The following is a 21,082-nucleotide window of genomic DNA, read 5'->3' as shown; positions in this document are numbered from 1 at the left end:
TAAATAATGGGAGAAATTCTATACATGGCGCTCAAATTTTGGTGCTGATTGGTATTCTATAACAAGTTCTCCGGGATCGCACAAAGCGCTAGGATTTGCGCACAACTTTGGGCATGGAGAGTTACACCCAGGAGCGTATCTGGACTCAGGCGGTAGGGGGGGGGGCCAGAGCCAGAGGAAGGGGGCACATTTTAGCCTCCCCCCCCGCCGCCACCGACCGCCCCCACCATTGTCAGACCCCCCCCCCGCCACCAACGACTCTCTCCACCCCCCTCCCGCCGCCAACCCTCTCCCGCTGCCGTTGCTTACCTTTGCTGGTGGGGGGGGCCCAACCCCCGCCAGCCGAGGTCCGCTTCCAACTGTCGCAGCACGTCAGACTCTGAACTGGATTCAACAGCTCCTATCAACAACAGCATGGCCGAAGATGAACTTTAAACACCTCGGGGCGACTGGTGGGGGTTTGGGGTCCCCCGCCAACTGAAGAAATAGTTTTTAAGGCAGCGGCAGGTGGAAGCGGACCTCGGCTGGCAGAGGTTGGGGGTCAAACAACAGAATGAAAGCAGTAACTTTAGAGCAAAAAAGTAACCTAATACAGAGAGTAAAGATCTAATGACAAAATACGTGCTTGCAAAAAATGAAGAAAAAGCCCTCAGAAACCGTGGGTAGAATACCCACGGTTTCTGAGGGCTTTTTCTTCATTTTTTGCAAGCACGTATTTTGTCATTAGGGGTTGGGGTCCCCCGCCAGCAAAAGTAAGCAACGGCAGCGGGGGACGGTTGACGGCGTTAGGGTGGTCCAGGGCAAAATCTGTGGGGGCCCAGGCCCCTGAGGCCCCACGCAGATACGCCCCTGGTTACACCAACTGAAACAGATGTAAATTCCAGCGTGTAAGTTACGCGCTGGGATTCAGTAATACTGCATGCACCTTTAGTTACCACCCCTGACCCGCTTATGCTCCTCCCATGGCTATGCCCTTGAATGATTTTATTAGGTCAACTTGTGATACAACTGCTAGACAGTACAGCATCTGTTTTCTCTTTGCCAACAGTTCAAAATATAATATTGTTAAATTTTACCCAGAAAAATATTGCTATGAAAATGCAGTTGCTCATCACTTTGTTCAGAAAATTTAATCATAAAATGAAACATCCTGTACCTCTTGTCGAACAAAATTTCTCCAGGGATTACATGAGTGCTGTCCTTGCCTATGAGAAACTTGATTCGGTCGTAGAAGAGCTTTGCGGGATGCTGGGAGAAAGGAGGTTGACTCTGCTGAATGAGGTCAAGCGGGTCAGGTGAACCTTGGCACAGAGGACTTGAGAAGCAACTGGCTTGTTGGCAACAGTCTGGGTCTACGCAGTCTGTAAGTCCATCTGGAAATGAATAATGTGTCATAACGTACTTATGGAAACATTTCATTTCAGGAGAAACGTTAGTGCTTTGTCTAGACAGTATTTCACCGGGTAATGAGAAGAGATACGATAACTGGATCAGTGTGTTTAAACGCAACACAAAGTCACTCCATGGGACCAAAGGAAGTACAAATGATTATGCGGGCCACAGCTAAATATTGCCAAGGGCCGCATAAGCTCCGGCAGCCTGCCCCCAATATTCAGTGCCGGTGCCCAGACATGGCTTGGCACTACATATTGGGGGCTAATTTAGCCAGCGACGATCAGCATTTAAAAAAATGCTAACCACCACTGGCTGCATATTGGGGGGGGGGGGGGGGGGGGGGGGCGGGATGTGACCTGTTTCACTTATTAATAAGGGGTTCAATATTCAAAAGGGAACTCTGCTGAGCTGGCCCTCTGCAGTGCCGCTGAATATCAGCTCTGACTGTTGCGGTACTGTCTGGTTAGTACCAGTCTGGTCTATTGGTGAATTTGGATGGAGCAAGTACTTTACACCTCTTATCACCTCTCGTCTTGATTATTGTAACCTGCTTCTCACCGGCCTCCCTCTTAGCCATCTCTCTCCTCTTCAATCAATCCAAAACTCTGCTGCGCGACTCATTTTCCGCCAAAGTCGCTATGCTCACATTAGCCCTCTCCTTAAGTCACTTCACTGGCTCCCTATCCGTTTACGCATTCAATTCAAACTTCTCTTATTAACCAATAAGTGCATTCACTCTGCTGCTCCCTAGTACCTCTCCACTCTTGTCTCTCCCTACGCCCCCCCTCAAGTACTCCGTTCTGTAGATAAATCTCTCTTACCTGTCCCCTTCTCCTCTATTGCTAATTCCAGACTTCATTCCTTTTATCTTGCTGCACCTCACGCCTGGAATAAACTTCCCGAGCATGTATGTCTAGCCCCGTCTTTGGCCGTTTTCAAGTCCATACTTAAAGCCCACCTCTTTACCACTGCTTTTGACTCCTAACCACTACTCACTTGCTCTGTCCTTTTATCCTCACCTCTTTATTCCCTTACCCTTAATTGTTCTGTCTGTTTACCTGTCTTATCTAGATTGTAAGCTCTTTGAGCAGGGACTGTCTTTTTGTGTATGGTGTACAGCGCAGCATATGCCTTGTAGCGCTATAGAAATGATAAGTAGTAGTAGTAGTGGCAATATTCAGTCTTCTAAATAGTTAATAAGCGAATACAGTTAGGATAACAAAAAATTGTCCTAACATTATCCTCCACACTTAAAAGAGTTAAATGGTCTCAACAGGAGCAAAAGCCTTTTTTATTTTGTGGAATGGTCTCCCTTATTATAGTCATGCAGAGGCAAATTTTAAGTTTAAGATCTTACTGAAGAGTTTGATTTTTAAACAGGCTTTTAATATTGACTTAGAGGAGGATAGTTAAGTTCATTAGCATCTCTGTAGAGCAGTGTTTCCCCAAGTCCAGTTCTGGAGTCCCCTTGCCAGTCAGGTTTTCAGGATATCCACAATTAATATGCATGAACTTGATTTGCATACATGGCTTCCATTATATGCAAATCTCTTTCATGCATATTCATTGTGCATATCCTAAAAACCTGACTGGCAAAGGGGTACTGCAGGACTGGACTTGGGAAACACTGCTGTACAACACAATCCTAATGTGAAGTGAAGTATTTATATTGGTGTAATTGATTCTTGGGTAAGTGGTTTGTAGGCTTTTCTATTATATAAATGGATATCCTTAAGTTTTTATTGTATGCATATTTATTGTAAACTGCTTTGTTTGAGAACAGTTAAGTGGTAGGTAAAGTTTTTATATAAACATAACCACATACCGGTCTGAATATCAGCCGGATATAGCTTTTGGGTGACCGCTTTAAATCAGATATTCAATGCTGATGCCCAGATATATTTATTTATTTATTTATTTATTGCATTTGTATCCCACATTTTCCCACCTATTTGCGGGTTCAGTGTGGCTTACAATACATTGTGAATGGTGGAAATACAGTTTGTTACAACTTGGTTATGGATTACATTGTGAGTGGTTATGCAAAAACAAAGTTAAAGTGTCGTTAAGGGAATAGAACAATGGAGAAGAACAATGGAACAATGGAAAAGAAACAACGGGAACTAATAGGGCAACTGAACAGTAGTAGAAGAACAATTTTTCTATAAGTAGAGGTATAAATGTGGTAAAAATTACGGGGGATGGGAATTCAGAAGAGAATGTATTGTTGCATTACTAATAGTGTGTGCGGACTTAATGTGTTTTGATTCTTTCAGTAAATTTTATCAAAGAGATGGGTTTTCAATGATTTGTGGAAGTTGGTTAGTTCATAGATCGTTTTCAGGTTGCGTGGTAGTGTATTCCAGAATTGCGTGCTCATATAAGAAAAGGTTGATGCGTGTAACGTTTTGTATTTTATGCCTTTGCAATTGGGGAAGTGAAGGTTGAGGAAAGTTCAGGATGATCTTTTAGCATTTCTGGGTGGTAGATCTATTAGATCAGACATGTAGGCTGGGGCTTCACCGTGAATGATTTTGTGGACTAATGTGCATACTTTAAAAGTAATGCGTTCCTTGAGTGGGAGCCAGTGTAGCTTCTTTCGTAAGGGTTTGGCACTTTCATATTTTGGTTTTCCAAAGATGAGTCTGGCTGCTGTGTTCTGGGCTGTTTGAAGTTTCCTCAGTATTTGGTCTTTGCAACCTGCGTATAGTGAGTTGCAGTAATCCAGATGGCTGAGTACAAGGGATTGCACTAGGCTGCGAAAGACGGATCTTGGGAAGAATGGTCTTATTCTTTTCAGTTTCCACATGCAGTAGAACATTTTCTTGGTTGTGTTGTTTGCATGAGTTTCAAGTGTTAAGTTAATTTAAGTTAAGTTAAAATACCTGGGCTCAGTTTAGCCCATGGCTGAAAGCAGCTTAAAAACCTTTGACCACCTTGGCCTAAGTATTAACCTCAGCGTATTCATCTGAGAAACAATGCAGAAGTTAATTACTAGTAAGCTGAGCCGTCTGACTTCCTGCTATCCTGTACACTGACATTGGTGGGTCACACTGTTATGTCATTCTCTTGAGAATGTCTACAAAACATTAAGACCACTTTGCTTGTGCTTCAAAGTACCTCTTGGCATTACCAATGTTTTAATGAGCAGATGCAGCAGTACATAGAGCTCTCGCCCCTTCCCATAAACTGGTTCCTTATTTCACACCACCACCAATATGACCAAAGCTAAGTGGATTTTCCACAGCTGATTGAGAAGACAAAACTTCATAATAGCCATATCATAAGACCTTTTCATATATATGCTCACGACTTTCTCATAAAACATTCACCAACTACACATATATCATGGCCAGAGAACAACAGAATAGGGTAATAAAATATCCATTTGGGGAATGCAGGGTCAAAGAAAACTAATCAAGTTGATTTCTGTTATCATTAAGTTGTATTTCCCCTTTACAGTTTCCCCTTACGCTCACTCTCGTCTACTCTTTAATTAATCCTCGGGCATATCAATTTTCGCAGAAGTGGACAAGAGGCATCTCGAGGGATAGCTTTCAGCAAAAGAAATATGGTCAAATTTTCCCTCTTATAGTTTGTATTTACAGGAGAAACACAGCATCTAACAGAAGTGCAGTGTATTATATTGGAGCTTTTAGAGACAGATTTCAGTCATTAAAAAATTCTCTGTACTCTGGGAATTATTCCTTTGTTTAACAAGACAAAAGAATACCCAGTTTTTGAAAACAATGAATACTTTCTGAAAGTCTTATTCTTCTACCTCTGACCTTTTTCTTTCGAATTAACATTTCGCCACGTGGGAGATAGTTTTATAAAGGTTTTTTTTTCTGCATGCAAACTCTGTTTCACGTAAGAAAGTCCTTATATAAGATTGTCCTGAGGTACACATGCATAGAGGTATTGCCAAGTGGAGGAGTAGCCGAATGGTTACTGCAGTGACCTGAAAACCAGGGGAATTGGGTTCATTTCCTAGTGAAGCTCCTCATGGCTCTGGGCAAGTCACTCAACCTTCCATTGCCCCAGGTACAAGATAACTACTTATATATAATATGTAAACTGCTTCGATTGTAATCTCAGACATTGGAGCCGACTCTGTGGGTGCTTGAGCATCCCCAATATTGAGAAAATTCCTTGTATGTGTCCAGGGAGGGGTTATTTCCATTGGGCTTAGCACCCCCAATAATTTTGAAAAGTTGGCTCCTATGACCTCAGAAAGGTGGTATATCAAATCTCATCCTCTATAAAAAAAAAGAATTGCAGGATATCAAGTGTTGAATAAACAGTAAACTATACATATGGGAACTGACAAGATGATGAATATTTTTATGTGCACAGTGTGTAGGTGTTCCCAAGAGTAGGAGTAGAATGTGATGTTTCTGCAAGCGTTAATGTATGTATTGGTATTTGCAGGCTACTGGGGTTGGATCAGGGTGCCCATTCTATAAAGCATGGCTGGGAAACCTCAATCATTCAGGGCCGCAAACTAGTCAGGTTTTCAGGATTTCCCCAACGAATACGTGTGAGATACATTTGCATACAACATGCAAATAGATCTCATGATACTCATCGGGAAAATCCTGAAAACCTGACTGGGTTGTGGCCCTCAAGGACTGAGATTGCCCACACCTGCTATAAAGGCAGATAGGTGCCCAAGTTGCCTTTCAAAAACAGGTTTCAAATAGCCTTTTTGCACTTCTCACATAGACACCCTGTAAACTGAGGACCATAAAGCCTAGTTGAAACCCTGCATGGGGTAGTGCTTCTCAATACAGTCCTTGGAGCATACCCAGCCGGTTGAGTTTTCAGGATATCCATAATGAATATGCATGAGAGAGATCTGCATACCAAGGATGCAGTGTATGCAAATAACTCATAATTATTCATTGTATGTATACTACAGGGTTAAATATAATGCTAAACAACAATCAACTAATCAATTCAATATATATTTGTTCAAATTCTTCACACTTCTAAATTACCCAAACCATGCATTTTCATATTTTATTAGTTAAAATATGATAAAATTCAATGATAAAAACCGTTTTCTTTCTAAAACCAAGCAATTACTCCTAAACTTCTCAATATACTTCATAAATATATGAGGTAACCATATAACGTCTTATTTATCAAACATTCAATTCCTCGTATGTCACAGATAATTTACGTATTAAGTTCAGAGTAAGTTCCTTTTCCTATACACATCTATCACAAAACAGAGAATTAACCCACACTTTCTTAAATATAGTGAATCAGTTCAAAGATATAAACCTGCTAAGATAATAAGAGTGTTTCAAAATTCAAGGTTGATCTCTTAAAATTTCACAAAGGTCATTGAGTGTTTATATATAAAACTAGTAAAAAAGGCCCGTTTCTGTTTGAAAGGAAACGGGCGCTAGCAAGGTTTTCCTCTGAGTGTGTATGTTTGAGAGAGTGTATGTGAGAGTAACTGTGTGACAGAGGCTTCTGTTCCTGCTGCTGTGCATTCCCAGTGTTGTGCTGATTCGCTGCTCCCTGTATCGTGGCTCCGCCCCTCTCCCTTCTACTGGCCAATCTGGTGTGGGTTGTGTGACGTCACTATTATCTACTACATGAGGGACACCACCTCCAGCGGAAACAATGGTTCCAGGCAGCCTCAGAATGTTGGAGGTGAGAATTATTATATAGGAAGATCTTAATGCGGAAAAGTATAGTCCATAAAATTCAAACTGAATCTTAGAACTTTGTACCAATAGAATATAAATTCTTGCAACTCCCCTAGTTGGTTAATTCCACTGTTGTGTTGTAACAAACTGGCAAAAGAGCTCATCTCTCGAAGTTAAACATAGCTCTATGGGTGTTCATGAACATCTACAAGAGTTGTAGAAAAAAGACAAGCTTTCACATTATCGATAATGTGACAGCTTGACTTCTTTCCACAACTCTTGTAGATGTTTTTTGACCCTATGTAGTTAGAATCCTTTCTTCAGGATAAAACTGCTTTATGAGATTATTTAAATGGTTTCTGATTTGTGGGATAAGGGAATAAGGCTTAAGTAACTAGTGGTATCAAATAGTATAATTTTGTATTTTTCTTATTATTGATTAGTTTTCTTTCAGGGGCCCTCTTACTAAGCCGCTTAGGCGCGTTCTACGAGCGTCAATTTTGAACTACTGCCCGGCTACCGTGTGGCCTGGGCAGTAATTTCATTTCTACGTGTGCCCACTACGCTCCCTGGAAAATTTCTAACCGGTCACTAATCAGCATTGTACACACGCTGACAAGTACTGCCTGGTTAATGCGTGAGACTTGACTGCTAGGTCAATGGGTGGCGGTAAGGTCTCAGGCCCAAAATGGACATGCACCAATTTTTATTTCACCACACGTCCATTTTCAGCTAAAAAAAAGGCATATTTTGCAGGTGCGCTGAAAAATGGACCTGCGTGTGTCCAATACACGTGTCTACACCAGTGCAGGCCACTTTTTGGCGCACCTTAGCAAAAGGTCCCCTCAGTTTTTTTCTTGCTTGGCTTCCAGGATCCACCATCTTATTGTAGACTAGAGAAAGATATTCTTGAGTACTGACACAGTAGCATGAGATATTTTTTAAGAACGCTCCTTTACTTATTTGATTTGTGCTGTTTTGATGTTTGTTTATATATTTCTTTTTGTTTGTTTCATTGCACTCCGCTTAGTCTTTTAGGCACAATATAAATTAGAAAAATAAATAAGTAAATATTTATGTACAGAATGTGTTATTTGATATTGGCAAAATATTCCTCTATTATCTTTTCCTTATAGAAGTTTAAAAATTAAAAATGCAATAAAAAAAAAAAAAGAAACTGCAGTAGTCTTGGGATTATAGTGATGTTTCAATAGCAAAAGGACTGTAGACCCGAGAAGAAAATTTTGCTGGCATAATGCATTACCTGCTTCATTATCTTGGCTGTCGCCACACATGAGTTCCATGACAACATCACACCCTGCTCCACTCCAGCCTGCTTGACATATGCAGTGCCATTCGTTCTGATCCAGAGTGCATTTCCCATTTCCATTACACAGGCCTGGGCAACCATCTAGGAGAGACCATGCAAACAAAAATTATTCCTATTGTCTGCCTTTATTCCTATAAAGAAATAAATTACGGCCTCTTTTATCAAGCCAGGCTAGCGGCTCCAGTGTGGTAACTGAGAAATGTGTTTAGTCCAATTAAAAATATCCGCTTACATATTTTTCTTTATAGACTGATTTCCACACATTGATCTTTCTTTCCAAATGGCAGCCACATTACCTAATTTAGGGGCCCCTTTTACAAAGGTGTGGGAGGGATAACGTGCGGGTTGTGCACACCAAATCAGCACTACCTCCGGCCTAGCATGTGCGCCTGGCGATAATTTCAATGTTGGCACACGCCAAATCCCGCGGTAGAAAATAAATTTCTATTTTCTCCCACGGAGGTGTTCCTGGCAGTAACTGGCAATTGGCGTGGACTGCACGGTTACTGCACGGGTAGTGGGTGAGCCCATACTGCTAAGTCAATGGGTGGTGTTAAGGGATCAGGCACTAATTTTAATTTTGCTGTACTTCCATTTCCTGACCTATATAAACCCCCCTTTTTTTCCAGACGCAGTAAAGAAATGGCCCAGAGCGCGTCCAAAATGCACTCATAGTACAGCAGGTCACGTTTTACTGTGCCTCTGTAAAAGGACCCTTTAGGGCTCTGTTTACTAAGGTGTGCTAGAATTTTTAGCGTGTGCTAAAAATTATCACGCTAATGCTAGAGTCACCCTATAGTACTAGCGCGTCTTAGTGAAGCGGGACCTTAAAATGAGTGGAGGAGTGGCCTAGTGGTTAGGGTGGTGGACTTTGGTTCTGAGTTCGATTCCCACTTCAGGCACAGGCAGCTCCTTGTGACTCTGGGCAAGTCACTTAACCCTCCATTGCCCCATGTAAGCCGCATTGAGCCTGCCATGAGTGGGAAAGTGCAGGGTACAAATGAAACAAAAAATAAAATATAAGAACACTGACTTGAAAGCTTGTTGTACACTTTTATCCTTCACTTTTACAAAAATTTAAATCTTGTCCTTAATCTTTATTCATTATTGCACATTTGTAAGCCACATACGAAATGAAAATTTGTGCACAGATTTTTCTTTTTTTTACTATTTGCAGAATACTGAAAATTCTAGAATAGAAAATTAAACTACAGCTACACATATGCCTAGCACAAAATTGTTGAATATTTTCTGTCTTTTTTTTTTTGCAATGAATATATGAACACATACCTCTAACAGCATCTAAGTAGTGAGCTAAAAAGGAAGATAAAAAAAACAGATATTAATAAAATACTTGTGGAAACAAGCCAATGTAAATAGTGTACTACAGATCTCCATTCTTCTGGTCCAACAATCCACATGCTTATGAAATGGAAAATGATAGTAATAGTCAGTGCATTTGTTCTAGCAAAAAAGGTGCCGGTACTCAAATGACAGGGGGTGGGGTGATCACTGAGGGACCCACCCCACAATAGCCAGGCCCCCTGCAACCAGTCACAGAATCTATGACAAGGCAGAACTGGTGTGTAGGGCCTGAGCTCTTTCATTAAAACTTGGGGACCCTTTAGCAGACAAAGGAAAAGGTGCCGGTACTCAGTACCCCCAAGTACCCCCTCAAAAAAAGCCCTGGTAATAGTACAGCAAATAGCACACACAATTATATATTTTTCCCTAACATATGCAAACAATTTTTCAGTCACTATCGTATATAGACTTTCAAAAGAGAGATAAAAATGTATTCAAGAAGACTATTCTAATATCATATTTTAAAATATTCACATTACTATTAAACTTCATAAATTACCTTATTTCTGTGATGTTTTTGTTAGCTTCCAACTGCTTTTGGATGACCTTACCAGAGGGTGCAGAACTTCCAGTACAGGGAAAGAATTGGTGAGGAACTTTCTTCTGAGCCTGGAGTTCTCAGGGCAGGAAGGGTTGCCCCTGTTGTGTGCTGTTTTCACAACACTTACAGGTGAATTATCACACAGCCAGCTAAACCAGGCCAACATCCAAAGGAAGACTTGTTTTTTCTTAATTTACACTGTTTATTGCAAATAAGTGACACAGGTAACGAAAAGCTGGTGTAGATTTATGCACACTGGCCCATATTTTATAACAACACATGTAGATTCTGGAACTCCCACAAAGCGCCCATTTCCACACCCCTTAAACTTGCCCCTTTTTGCCTGCGCACGTTGGAATTTAGGTGCAGTGCATTACAGAATACGCTTAGCAATGTACATGCGTAAATTCAGATTTTTGCCAATTAGTGCTTGTTAAAACAATTAATCTACAGGCGTAGTTACAGAATGCGCCTAGATTTACCTACAGGACCGCGCATAATTCTAGTAGCACTAATCAGGGGGTATGCGGGCACAGGCACTGAATATTTCCAGTGCTTATATAACTTCGGAGACTGTCCCCACCCCACCCCCGACTCTGCTCCCAGTGCTGCAGCAGAAAGAGGAGACATTCAGCGGAGCTGCATGGATCAGTGCTGCTGACAATCTCCTCCCAGCATGCTCAGTGTGGTTCTCCTTTTGAATATCTTAGATTTTTAGGATTGTAAAAGCGACCAACGATGGGATGGATGAGCAGTTGGGATGGGAAGAAACGTTCGGAGCTTTGCACTGATTTCTAGCACTAAGGGATTATACTAAGCTGCAGTAAAGAGTGGCCTTAGAGCGCAATTAGGCAAGTTCTTCCCGTGCACTAAAGTCATTTTACAGAAGCCGTAAAATGGCCGATTTTCTATTTTTTTTGTATTAATAGCCATGTGCTAATGTTGCTAATAGCATGGGCAAACACCCACAGAAGGTGAACTCTCCACAGGAAAACCAATGAAAGGCAAAACACACAGTGGATCCAAAAAAGTCCTCTCACAATGAGTGTCTTCCTGAACCAGGTCTTTATTGACAGTAGCAGAAATGACCCGACACGTGACGTGTTTCGGCCGTGAGGCCTGCGTCAGGAGTCTATAAAATAATATAATATACAAAGACATGCATAAAAATACAATTATAATTAAAAACATGAATAAAAACTTGAACATCCATATACAATTTCTTGTACAAATTTAGACAAATAAAACATCAGAATGAAAGATGCAAAGTATATATAATAAAAAATATATGATAAAAATATAAGAGTATATGACTTTAAAAGAATAAAGAATATTGAATTATGTAAAGATATGAAATTGTACCACATAGAGATAATGAGGACAAGGCATCTTTACATAATATCTTCACATCATATCTTTACATAATTCAATTATCTCTATTGATAATTGAATACCACATTATCACATTATCTCTATGTGGTACAATTTCATATCTTTACATAATTCAATATTCTTTATTCTTTTAAAGTCATATACTCTTATATTTTTATCATATATTTTTTATTATATATACTTTGCATCTTTCATTCTGATGTTTTATTTGTCTAAATTTGTACAAGAAATTGTATATGGATGTTCAAGTTTTTATTCATGTTTTTAATTATAATTGTATTTTTATGCATGTCTTTGTATATTATATTATTTTATAGACCCCTGACGCAGGCCTCACGGCCGAAACACGTCACGTGTCGGGTCATTTCTGCTACTGTCAATAAAGTCTTGCTAATAGCATGGGAGCATTTTTAAAAGTTACCGCATGAGCACTTACTGCCACCCATTTTGTATGCGGTAAGGGCTCCTGGGATATCTGTGCATGAACCAATTAGTATGCGGTAAATGTAGCTGCACTAACTGGTTAGCACAGGAACGCCCACTCTCCACCCCTGACATGCTCGCTCCTAAAAAAACTGAGCAATTGTTTAGTGTGCGGTTAGCTCGCGCAAATTTCTAAGTTATTGCAGGACGCCTCAGCGCATCCCACGGTACTCCAGATTTTGCTAGAGTAAATTAGGGGTCTGTTTATTTAAATGTGGTAAGTGTATTGCAGTTACTGTGTGCCAAGGACGTAGCCAGACTTCGGCTGGAGGGGGGGTCCAGAGCCCGAGATGAGGGGGCACATTTTAGCCCCCCCCCGGCGCCGCTGACTGCCCCCCATTGCCACCGACAATGCCCGCCCGCCAGCCATTGTCGACCCCCCCCCTCCGATGACCCGCTCGACCCCCCCCTGCCGACGACCCGCCATTGCCTACTTTTGCTGGCGGGGGACCCCAACCCCCCACCAGCCGAGGTCCTCCTCGCAAAAGGCTTCCTATTCCTTCTGTTTCTGAAGTCCTGCACGTTGTACGTGCAGGACGTCAGACTCACAGAAACAGAACTAAGCCTTGCAGATCAGCCAGCAATGGACGTCAGACTCACAGAAACAGAACGAAGCCTTGCAAATCAGCTGATCTGCAAGGCTTTGTTCTGTGAGTCTGACGTCCTGCACGTACAACGTGCAGGACGTCAGAAACAGAAGGAATAGGAAGCCTTTTGCAAGGAGGACCTTGGCTGGCGGGGGGTTGGGGTCACCCGCCAGCAAAGGTAGGTGGGTTGGCGGCAGGAGGGGGGGGGTCAAGCGGGTCTTTGGCAGGGGGTTCAGGGCCCAATCTACGGGGGCCCAGGCCCCACGTAGCTACGCCACTGCTGTGTGCTAGTTTGCAAAGATTAATGCACAGCGGGTGCAAAGCCTTTGTAATAACTGTTTGGAGGTGAGTCGAACATCTGCTCATGCAGTTAGGGGGTCTTTTACAAAGGTGTGCTAGTGTTTTTACAGCACACTAAAAATAAGCATACACTAAATGCTAGAGATGCCCATATAATCCTATGGTCATCTCTAGTGTTTAGCGCGCGCTAAAAATGCAAGCGCACCTTTGTAAAAGACCCTCTTACTGCACAGGGCAGAACATTTACCGCAACTGTTGTCGGTAATTCTATAAGTGAACCCCTAGATTAAGGCACTAGGAAAGCACCTATTTGAAACGTATTCTATAAAGAAAACTAATTGGCCAATATTCAGCGCTATTTAAGTGGCCAGGAAGGCTCCCGGCCGGTTAAAAAGCATTTAACCGAGTATCTGCGAATATTCAGTGGGAGATAGCTATTATCTCCTGCTGAATACTCATGGTCACTGCATGTGATAAAACCGGCTATCCGTGAATATTCAGCGCTTCGCCAGCCAAATTAAGCGGCAAAATTGGGCTGCAGAATTTTGGCCGCTATAAACGTAACCGGCCAGCACTGAATATTAACTTACCCAGGGGTCCTTTTACAAGGCGCGTGAAAAATGGGCTGCGGTAGTGTAGTCGCGTGTTATGGATACGCGCAGATCCATTTTTCAGCGCACCTGTAAAGAAGGCCTTTTTAAAATTTTGCTGAAAATGGACATGCTGCAAAATAAAAATTCAAACTAATTTAAAGAGACCATGTATTACTTGTGTGGGGATTAAATCAATCAACAATTTCCATCTCAGTGTTTGCTTCTACATATAAACAAAATGGCTGCCATTTATATGTAGATGCAAACCTCTTCCCTGAAGAAGAATTTCGAAACCTGGCCACGTCGGCAGAGGTTTGAATTGGGAGAAGCATTGCTGCTTAAAGCTGCTTAAAAGCTAAGTTATACTATATTAGTTATTTTGGAGATTAAATATATCTAAGAAGAATACTATTTAAGGAGAATTATATGAAAATGTTGAAAAAAATTGAAAAATCTGGAGAAAAGCAGGTTGATCAATGACAAGGTGAACAGCACCATCGTTATATTTGAAATATGGCTTTCTGGATGGTATATGCTGTTGCAAATTCTGAAGATCTCCGTTCACTCAATAATATGGATTTATAAATGAACATTATGGATACACTGTGAGAATATTGATTATTTGTAAAAGTGATCTGATATATAGTGTCTGGGATAATATGGAAATTGTTGCAAAATAAAAATTGGCACGCGCCCATTTTGGGTCTGAGACCTTACCGCCAGCCATTGACTTTGCAGTAAGGTCTCTCGCGGAAAGCAGTGCGGTAATCACCTACGTGCATCAAATCAGAGTTACTGCATGATTTTTGCCGTGCGCCAGAAAATAAAATATATTTTCTGGCGTGCGTAGTGGACGTGCCTCAAAAATGAAATTTATTGCAAGGGCCACGTGGTAGCCTGGCAGTAACTCCAAATTGGGCACGCGTAGGTGCCTACGCGGCTTAGTAAAAGGGCCCCTCAGTTAAGTTTATAGTGGCCAGAAAACCCCAAATATTCAATGCTGGTCACTGGAAACAGCCCAGCTTAGAATATCCGGGCTTGACGCCAACCGCAGGACTTAGCTGGCCTGCCTCCTACAGGCTATCAGTCCCTAGGCCAGTGGCGTAGCTACATGGGGCCTGAGGGGGCCTGGGCCCCTGTAGATTTGGCCCTGGCCCCCTGCCGATGATCCCCTTGAACCCCCTCCCGCCACCAACTCTCCCCCGCCGTCGCCGCCCGCCGCCGCATCAGATACCTTTTTTGCTGGCGGGGGTCCCCGAACCCCGCCAGCCGAAGAGAGTCTTCTTCAGCATCGGAGTAGTGCCTTTGTTCAACGAAGTTCCTGCGATCAGCTGTTTCGACGCCTTACATCCTGCACTGTGCATGTAGCCCCGTGCAGGACGTAAGGCGTCGAAACAGCTGATCGCCCAGGAACTTCGTTGAACGAAGGCGCTACTCCGGTGCTGAAGAAGACTCTCTTCAGCTGGTGGGGTTCGGGGACCCCCGCCAGCAAAAAAGGTATCTGATGCGGCGGCTGGGCGGGCGGCGATGGCGGGGGAGAGTTGGTGGCGGGAGGGGGGTTCAAGGGGATCGTCGGCAGGCCGGCAAGGGGGGGGGGGGGTCCAATGTAGCGGTGGTGGTGGCGGCTCTGGGGGGGGGCAGCTAAACAGTGCCCCTCACCTCGGGCTCTGGCCCCCCCTCCTGGTGAGGTCTGGCTACGCCCCTGCCCTAGGCATGTGCTTCTTCATAGAATACCACCACAGGTGGCTAAAAATTTTCAGGACTTGATATATGCCAAGTGATCCCTGAGGCAAACTGTACTATTTCATTCTTAAGACCAGCATATTATCTGCAAATTCAGGTCCAAACTCTGTTACAGCACTCATTCAAAACACGGTATCATGTTGGCGGATGAAGAATATCATTTAAGATAAGTGAATTAAACTGGATATTTTTTATCCTGATAGAAAAGCCAGGATATAGATTTAATGTTGATGAAAGACTTATTGTGTGATTCAATTGTCATAAAACTGGACTTATGATGATATTGAGCCGATACAAGAAAGACCAGAAGTCATCTGTCTTTTTAATGCTCTCCTGTGTTGATGGTCCAGCAAATAGAATGAAGCAGATATAGGAGATTGTTGGGCTATATATATTACTGATATTCTACTGACCTATTTATCCTTTGATCGGTGAAATAGTGTGCCTTTATAAGATAGGCATAAAACAGGTATGGTTTTGTAAATTTTTATAAGCAACCTGTGATAAAATTACCTCCATTAAATGTGAAATATTCTAGCAAAAAAAAAAAAGTGTGAAGATGTCACAAACTAAAATGATAGCGGGGATGGGACGACTTCCCTATGAAGAAAGACTAAGGAGGCTAGGAGGCTCATTTTCAAAGCACTTAGCCTCCCAAAGTTCCATAGAAACCTATGGAACTTAGCCTCCCAAAGTGCTTTGAAAATATGCCTCTAGGGCTATTCAGCTTGGAGAAGAGACGGCTGAGGGGAGACATGATAGAGGTATATAAAATAATGAGTGGAGTGGAACAGGTGGATGTGAAGCGTCTGTTCACGCTTTCCAAAAATACTAGGACTAGGGGGCATGCGATTAAACTACAGTGTAGTAAATTTAAAACAAATCGGAGAAAAGTTTTCTTCATGCAATGTGTAATTAAACTCTGGAATTCATTGCCGGAAAATGTGGTGAAGGCGGGTAGGGGTTGGATGGTTTCCTAAAGGACAAGTCCATAAACCGCTACTAAACGGACTTGGAAAAATCCAAAATTCCAGGAATAACATGTATAGAATGTTTGTACGTTTGGGAAGCTTGCCAGGTGCCCTTGGCCTGGATTGGCCGCTGTCGTGGACAAGATGCTGGGCTCGATGGACCCTTGGTCTTTTCCCAGTATGGCATTACTTATGTACTTATGTCCACTTTCACATTTTTCTGAAATTCAGGTCCAGCCAACAGACAGATAGACTCTCACAAAAATTAACATTTAAAAACACGTGGGTCAATATTCAAAGTGATTTCAACAGGCAGGAGAGGCTCCTGCTACTTAAATCACGCTCAATGGTCTGGCCACCGATATTCAATGGCATTAACTAGGCAGTGCTACTGAATATTGACTCTGACCATCCATTTGTGAAGTGGGCCGGAGAGAGGCATTCTTCTACTACTACTTAACACTTCTATAGCACTACAAGGCATACACAGCGCTGTACACCATACATGTAAAGACAGTCCCTGCTCAAAGAGCTTGCAATCTAAATAGGACAGACAAACAGACAGAACAATTAAGAGGTAAGGGAATTAAAGAGGAGGGGATAAAAGGTACAGGCAAGTGCGCAGTGATTAAAAAGCAGCGTTAAAGAGGTGGGCTTTTAGCCTGGATTTGAAAAAGGGCAAGGACGGGGCTAGACGTACATGTTCGGGAAGTCTATTCCAGGCGTGAGGTGCAGCGAGGTAAAAGGAACGGAGTCTGGAATTAGCAGTAGTGGAGAAGGGGACAGACAAGAGATTTATCTGCAGAACGGAGTGCCCAAGGGGGGGCGTAGGGAGAGACAAGAGTGGAGAGGTACTGGGGAGTGGAAGAGTGAATGCATTTATAGGTCATTAAGAGAAGTTTGAATTGAATGCGGAGTCTCAATCCCATCTCTCAAATATCATGAAGCTCCCCCCCCCCCCCACCAAATTCCTCTGGGCCTACCTGCCCAACCACTGGTGGTCTAGAGGGAGAACAGGCAGGAGTGGTGCCCATTCAATTCTACCGATCACAGCTCCCTCTTTAAAATAGCTGTCAAGCTGTCATGAACTGTAGCAGCAGTCTCGCAGTACTTCAAAAGAATTGCAAGGCTGCTGCTAGAAGTCACAGCAGCCATTTTGAACAGGCAGCTGTAACAGGAAGGAACGAGTGGGCATTTTTCCTACCCATTTCCCCTGCTAGACCACCAGGGTTGGGTAGGTAGGCCCAGAGGGATCCTGGGGGGAGGGGCTTTCATGATGTCCAGGGGTGGGAGAGAGGAGGATCAGAGGGAGGGCTTTGGTGTTGTTCAGGGGGGAGTGTGAGGGAGTGAGGGGAATTGGAATCTTGGGAGGAGGCCAGAAATTGCTCCAGGCCCATTAAATCGCCTGTTCAGGGCTAACTGGTCATTTTCAATGGCACTTAATCAGTTAGTGTTGCTGAAAATAACCAGTTAGCGTTGAACTCAAAACCAACTATTTGGGGGGCATTCCAGGGGTGGAGCCAGCAATTACCCGACCAGGTTAACCGCATAAATAGGACTGCATAAAAGTCAGTCCTATCTTTATGTGGTACATAAGTATATAAGCATTGCCATGCTGGGACAGACCAAGAGTCCATCGAGCCCAGCACCCTGTCACTGACAGCGGCCAAAAGAACAAGCAATTTGTCCCACCCATCCTAGAAATACTGTATTCCCTCGTCCATTCAATAACATTCTATGGCTTTTTCCTCCAGGAAGACGTCCAACCCTTTTTTTAAAGTCCGCTAAGTTAACCGCCTTAACCACCTTTTCTGGCAGCGAATTCCAGAGTTTAACTAGGCGTTGAGTGAAGAAACATTTCCTTCAATTCATTTTAAATTTACCACACTGCAGCTTCATCGCATGCCCCCTTGTCCTAGTATTTTTGGAAAGCGTAAACAGACGCTCCGAATCGACCCGTTCCATTCCACTCATTATCTTATAGATCTCTATCATATCTCCTCTCAGCCGCCTTTTCTCCAAGCTGAAGAGCCCCAGCCTCTTCATCTTATCCTGATAGGGAAGCCGTCCCATCCCCTGTATCATCTTAGCCAGTTAAATGCTGAGTATCGCACTTAACCAGCTATGTGGTAGCCGGCTCCACAAACCTGGACATTTAATGCTGGTGCCAAGACATGGCCCAGCATTGAATTTCTAGGTTTAGTGCGGGCGGCGGTCAGCAAAACACTGATTGCCGCCAGCTGAATTATCGGGCCCTGAGTACTTAAAGCCTGTGACTGGCATTTCTTTCATGTGCCGGCTGTGGTAATTAAACATATACCTGGAGATTAAGCCTGGGCCACTATCCTGATATTGTCGCTACATATTCAGATATGCTTCCAACTACCGCTGTTCTTGGGATAATGGTGATTATTCAACACCAGCTGTCTGGGTAAGATAACATAGCTGTTTTGATGTCGTCAGGTATCCAAGAAGTTATCTGGATAGTGGCACTGAATATCATCCACCACAATTTGTGTATTTTCCAGACATTCTCAGCACCCCCTGCTATATTCGGACAGCATTGGAACAGTCTGCAATGATTTTCAGTAGCATCATCCAGATAATGCCAGTGAAAAATCGGTGACTAGCCCCAGTCACTGCTACCTGGATAAAAGCTTTTAAATCTCAGGCCACTTATTTTGTGTTGTGACCTGAGCTGATGGCAATGATACATTATTTATTTATTATGATTTTGTAGCTGCGTTTATGAAGAGATCTACCCAAGGTACAGAAGAACAATTGTAGCTTGACATAAAGAACTTACATCGTATTAATAGTGGAAGTAGCAGCCTAACCGTTAGGGCCGGATTCAGTAAATGGTGCTGAAAAGTAGGTTTATCAATCACAAAAATATATCATTCGCTAAGAATCAATTTAGTAAACCCTGAGCTGTAGACAACCATAATACTGTATAGTTAAAAAGTGAAACCTCAAAATTCCGAGGGTAGGAAAACAAACCTTATGAGACAAGCTCAACCCTTAATTAGAGTCCAGTACTGTCACAGTTTTCTATACGCACATGGAAAAAAGTAAAGTTGCAAAAAAACTCCAATCGAATGACTGCCCCAAAAAACTAGAATCACACATACATGTGTGTGCAAATCCAAATTAGAGCTAATTAATGTCAATAATTGATCTAGAAGAGTTCTGATTGGGTCTAAATGACAGCGTCTGACGTCATAGGAAGTAGAAAAAGCAGCCATGTTTTGTTTGTTGTTGCCCTTCATGCATCCGTCAGCAGAGTGAGCGGAATGTAAGCTTTTGTTTGTGTTACCTATGAGTTGAGCATTAGGTGCACAATTTTAGTGCTCTCTCTTCTTTTTGACAGAAAATGTGACCGGAGGTTCTGAAGCAGCAGAGGCAAAACGGGGGCCAAAGTTGACCACGGTCATAGCAACAGTGAAAGACGGAAGGACAACACACGTCTTTAAGCTAAGTACATTTAAATAAAGCTCATGTAAATTCGAGAAGGAAGAGTCGAGTAGAAGAATCTAAACAAGTCATAAGACTAGGAGGTTTTTAGCCGATGATGAAGAAAGCCTAGCCCTCCTTTTGCAAGTGAGCAGAAGAGGTGCTTCTCGAGGCGTTTTCCTCCTTAGAATTAATTGTCTTTTGCTTACCTAAACTGGTATTCTAGAGTTATATGAAGAAGAATAATTGATTATTAACAGCCAATTATTGATTGTTAACAGCTCATTAACTCATTTATTTATGCATGGATCTCAGGATTGTGCCCAAATTTGGGCACCATTTAAAGAAACTGGGGGTTAGTGCAGTGGGCTGCAAACCAAGGAGAACTGAGTTCTATTCCCACTGTGCCCCCTTGTGATGCTGGTCAAGTCATTTCACCCTTCTTTGACCTAGGTATGAAAACTTAAGATTGTGAGCCTACTCAGAGAAAATAGAGTACCTGCATATAATATGTAAACCACTGTGGTTGCACCACAGAAAGAGTACATCAAGAATCTAACAAACAATAGTAAAATGACCAAATGGTCAGCATAAAACACAATTGAATGAAATAAACTTGGAGATAGGTGCATTACTCTCACAGCTAACCAAATCTTCCATTTAATAAAAGATTCTTACCGATAGTGCAATGATTTCCTTCCCAGCCAGGGCTACATTCACACTTTCCATCTTTGCAATGGCCATGCTCGGCGCAGAGTGGGTGGCATGCACGCTCATCACAGCTCGGCCCTCCCCAGCCTTCCTCACACTGGCACAGTCCTCCTGAACACACACCATGACTACCACAGTCTGTAGCACATAACTCTATGTGAGAGAGAAAGAGAGAGAGAGAGCGAGAAACTTCATTAGAAAATGCACTAGCAAAACAAGGTGGGATTCTGGGACCATATATTTTGCCTAACACAGCATCAGCAACTAGAAAACTTGGAGATTGGTTTGTTTAGCTCCGCCAACCAAAAAGATGTTCCTCTGTCACAGCTGTATACATAAATTAGTTCATTTTATGCAAATCTAAGCTGACTTGTTAATTTACATCTACAATTTGCATTGAAAATTAACCTGTAATTAAAACCACTTCACATGGAGAAGTGAACAATGGGAAGCTGATAACAGAATTCTCAATATTTTATGGCAATATTAATAGTCTCATGTAAGGTCTGAGGAGAACACTGTCTAGAAATTAACACCATATAACATAATAAAGGC

General features: G+C 42.5%; 1 protein-coding gene across 1 annotated transcript in view; it reads right to left on the bottom strand.

The window, feature by feature from the left end:
• TENM1 (teneurin transmembrane protein 1) overlaps window positions 1-21,082 on the bottom strand; it is a 696,753-nt gene that overhangs the window by 312,790 nt on the left and 362,881 nt on the right. Inside the window, exons 11-13 of the mRNA XM_030210273.1 lie at window positions 20,495-20,680; window positions 8,323-8,469; window positions 1,157-1,373 (exon numbers count right to left, since the gene is read on the bottom strand). Coding sequence (XP_030066133.1) covers window positions 1,157-1,373; window positions 8,323-8,469; window positions 20,495-20,680 — 550 coding nt within the window. The remainder of the gene's footprint in view (window positions 1-1,156; window positions 1,374-8,322; window positions 8,470-20,494; window positions 20,681-21,082) is intronic.

The sequence above is a fragment of the Microcaecilia unicolor genome, chromosome 7, assembly GCF_901765095.1.
Source record: "Microcaecilia unicolor chromosome 7, aMicUni1.1, whole genome shotgun sequence".
In the NCBI taxonomy this organism is placed as follows: Eukaryota; Metazoa; Chordata; class Amphibia; order Gymnophiona; family Siphonopidae; genus Microcaecilia; species Microcaecilia unicolor.
The sequence above is the reverse complement of the archived record's forward strand: the minus strand, read 5'-3'. Positions and strand labels throughout refer to the sequence as shown.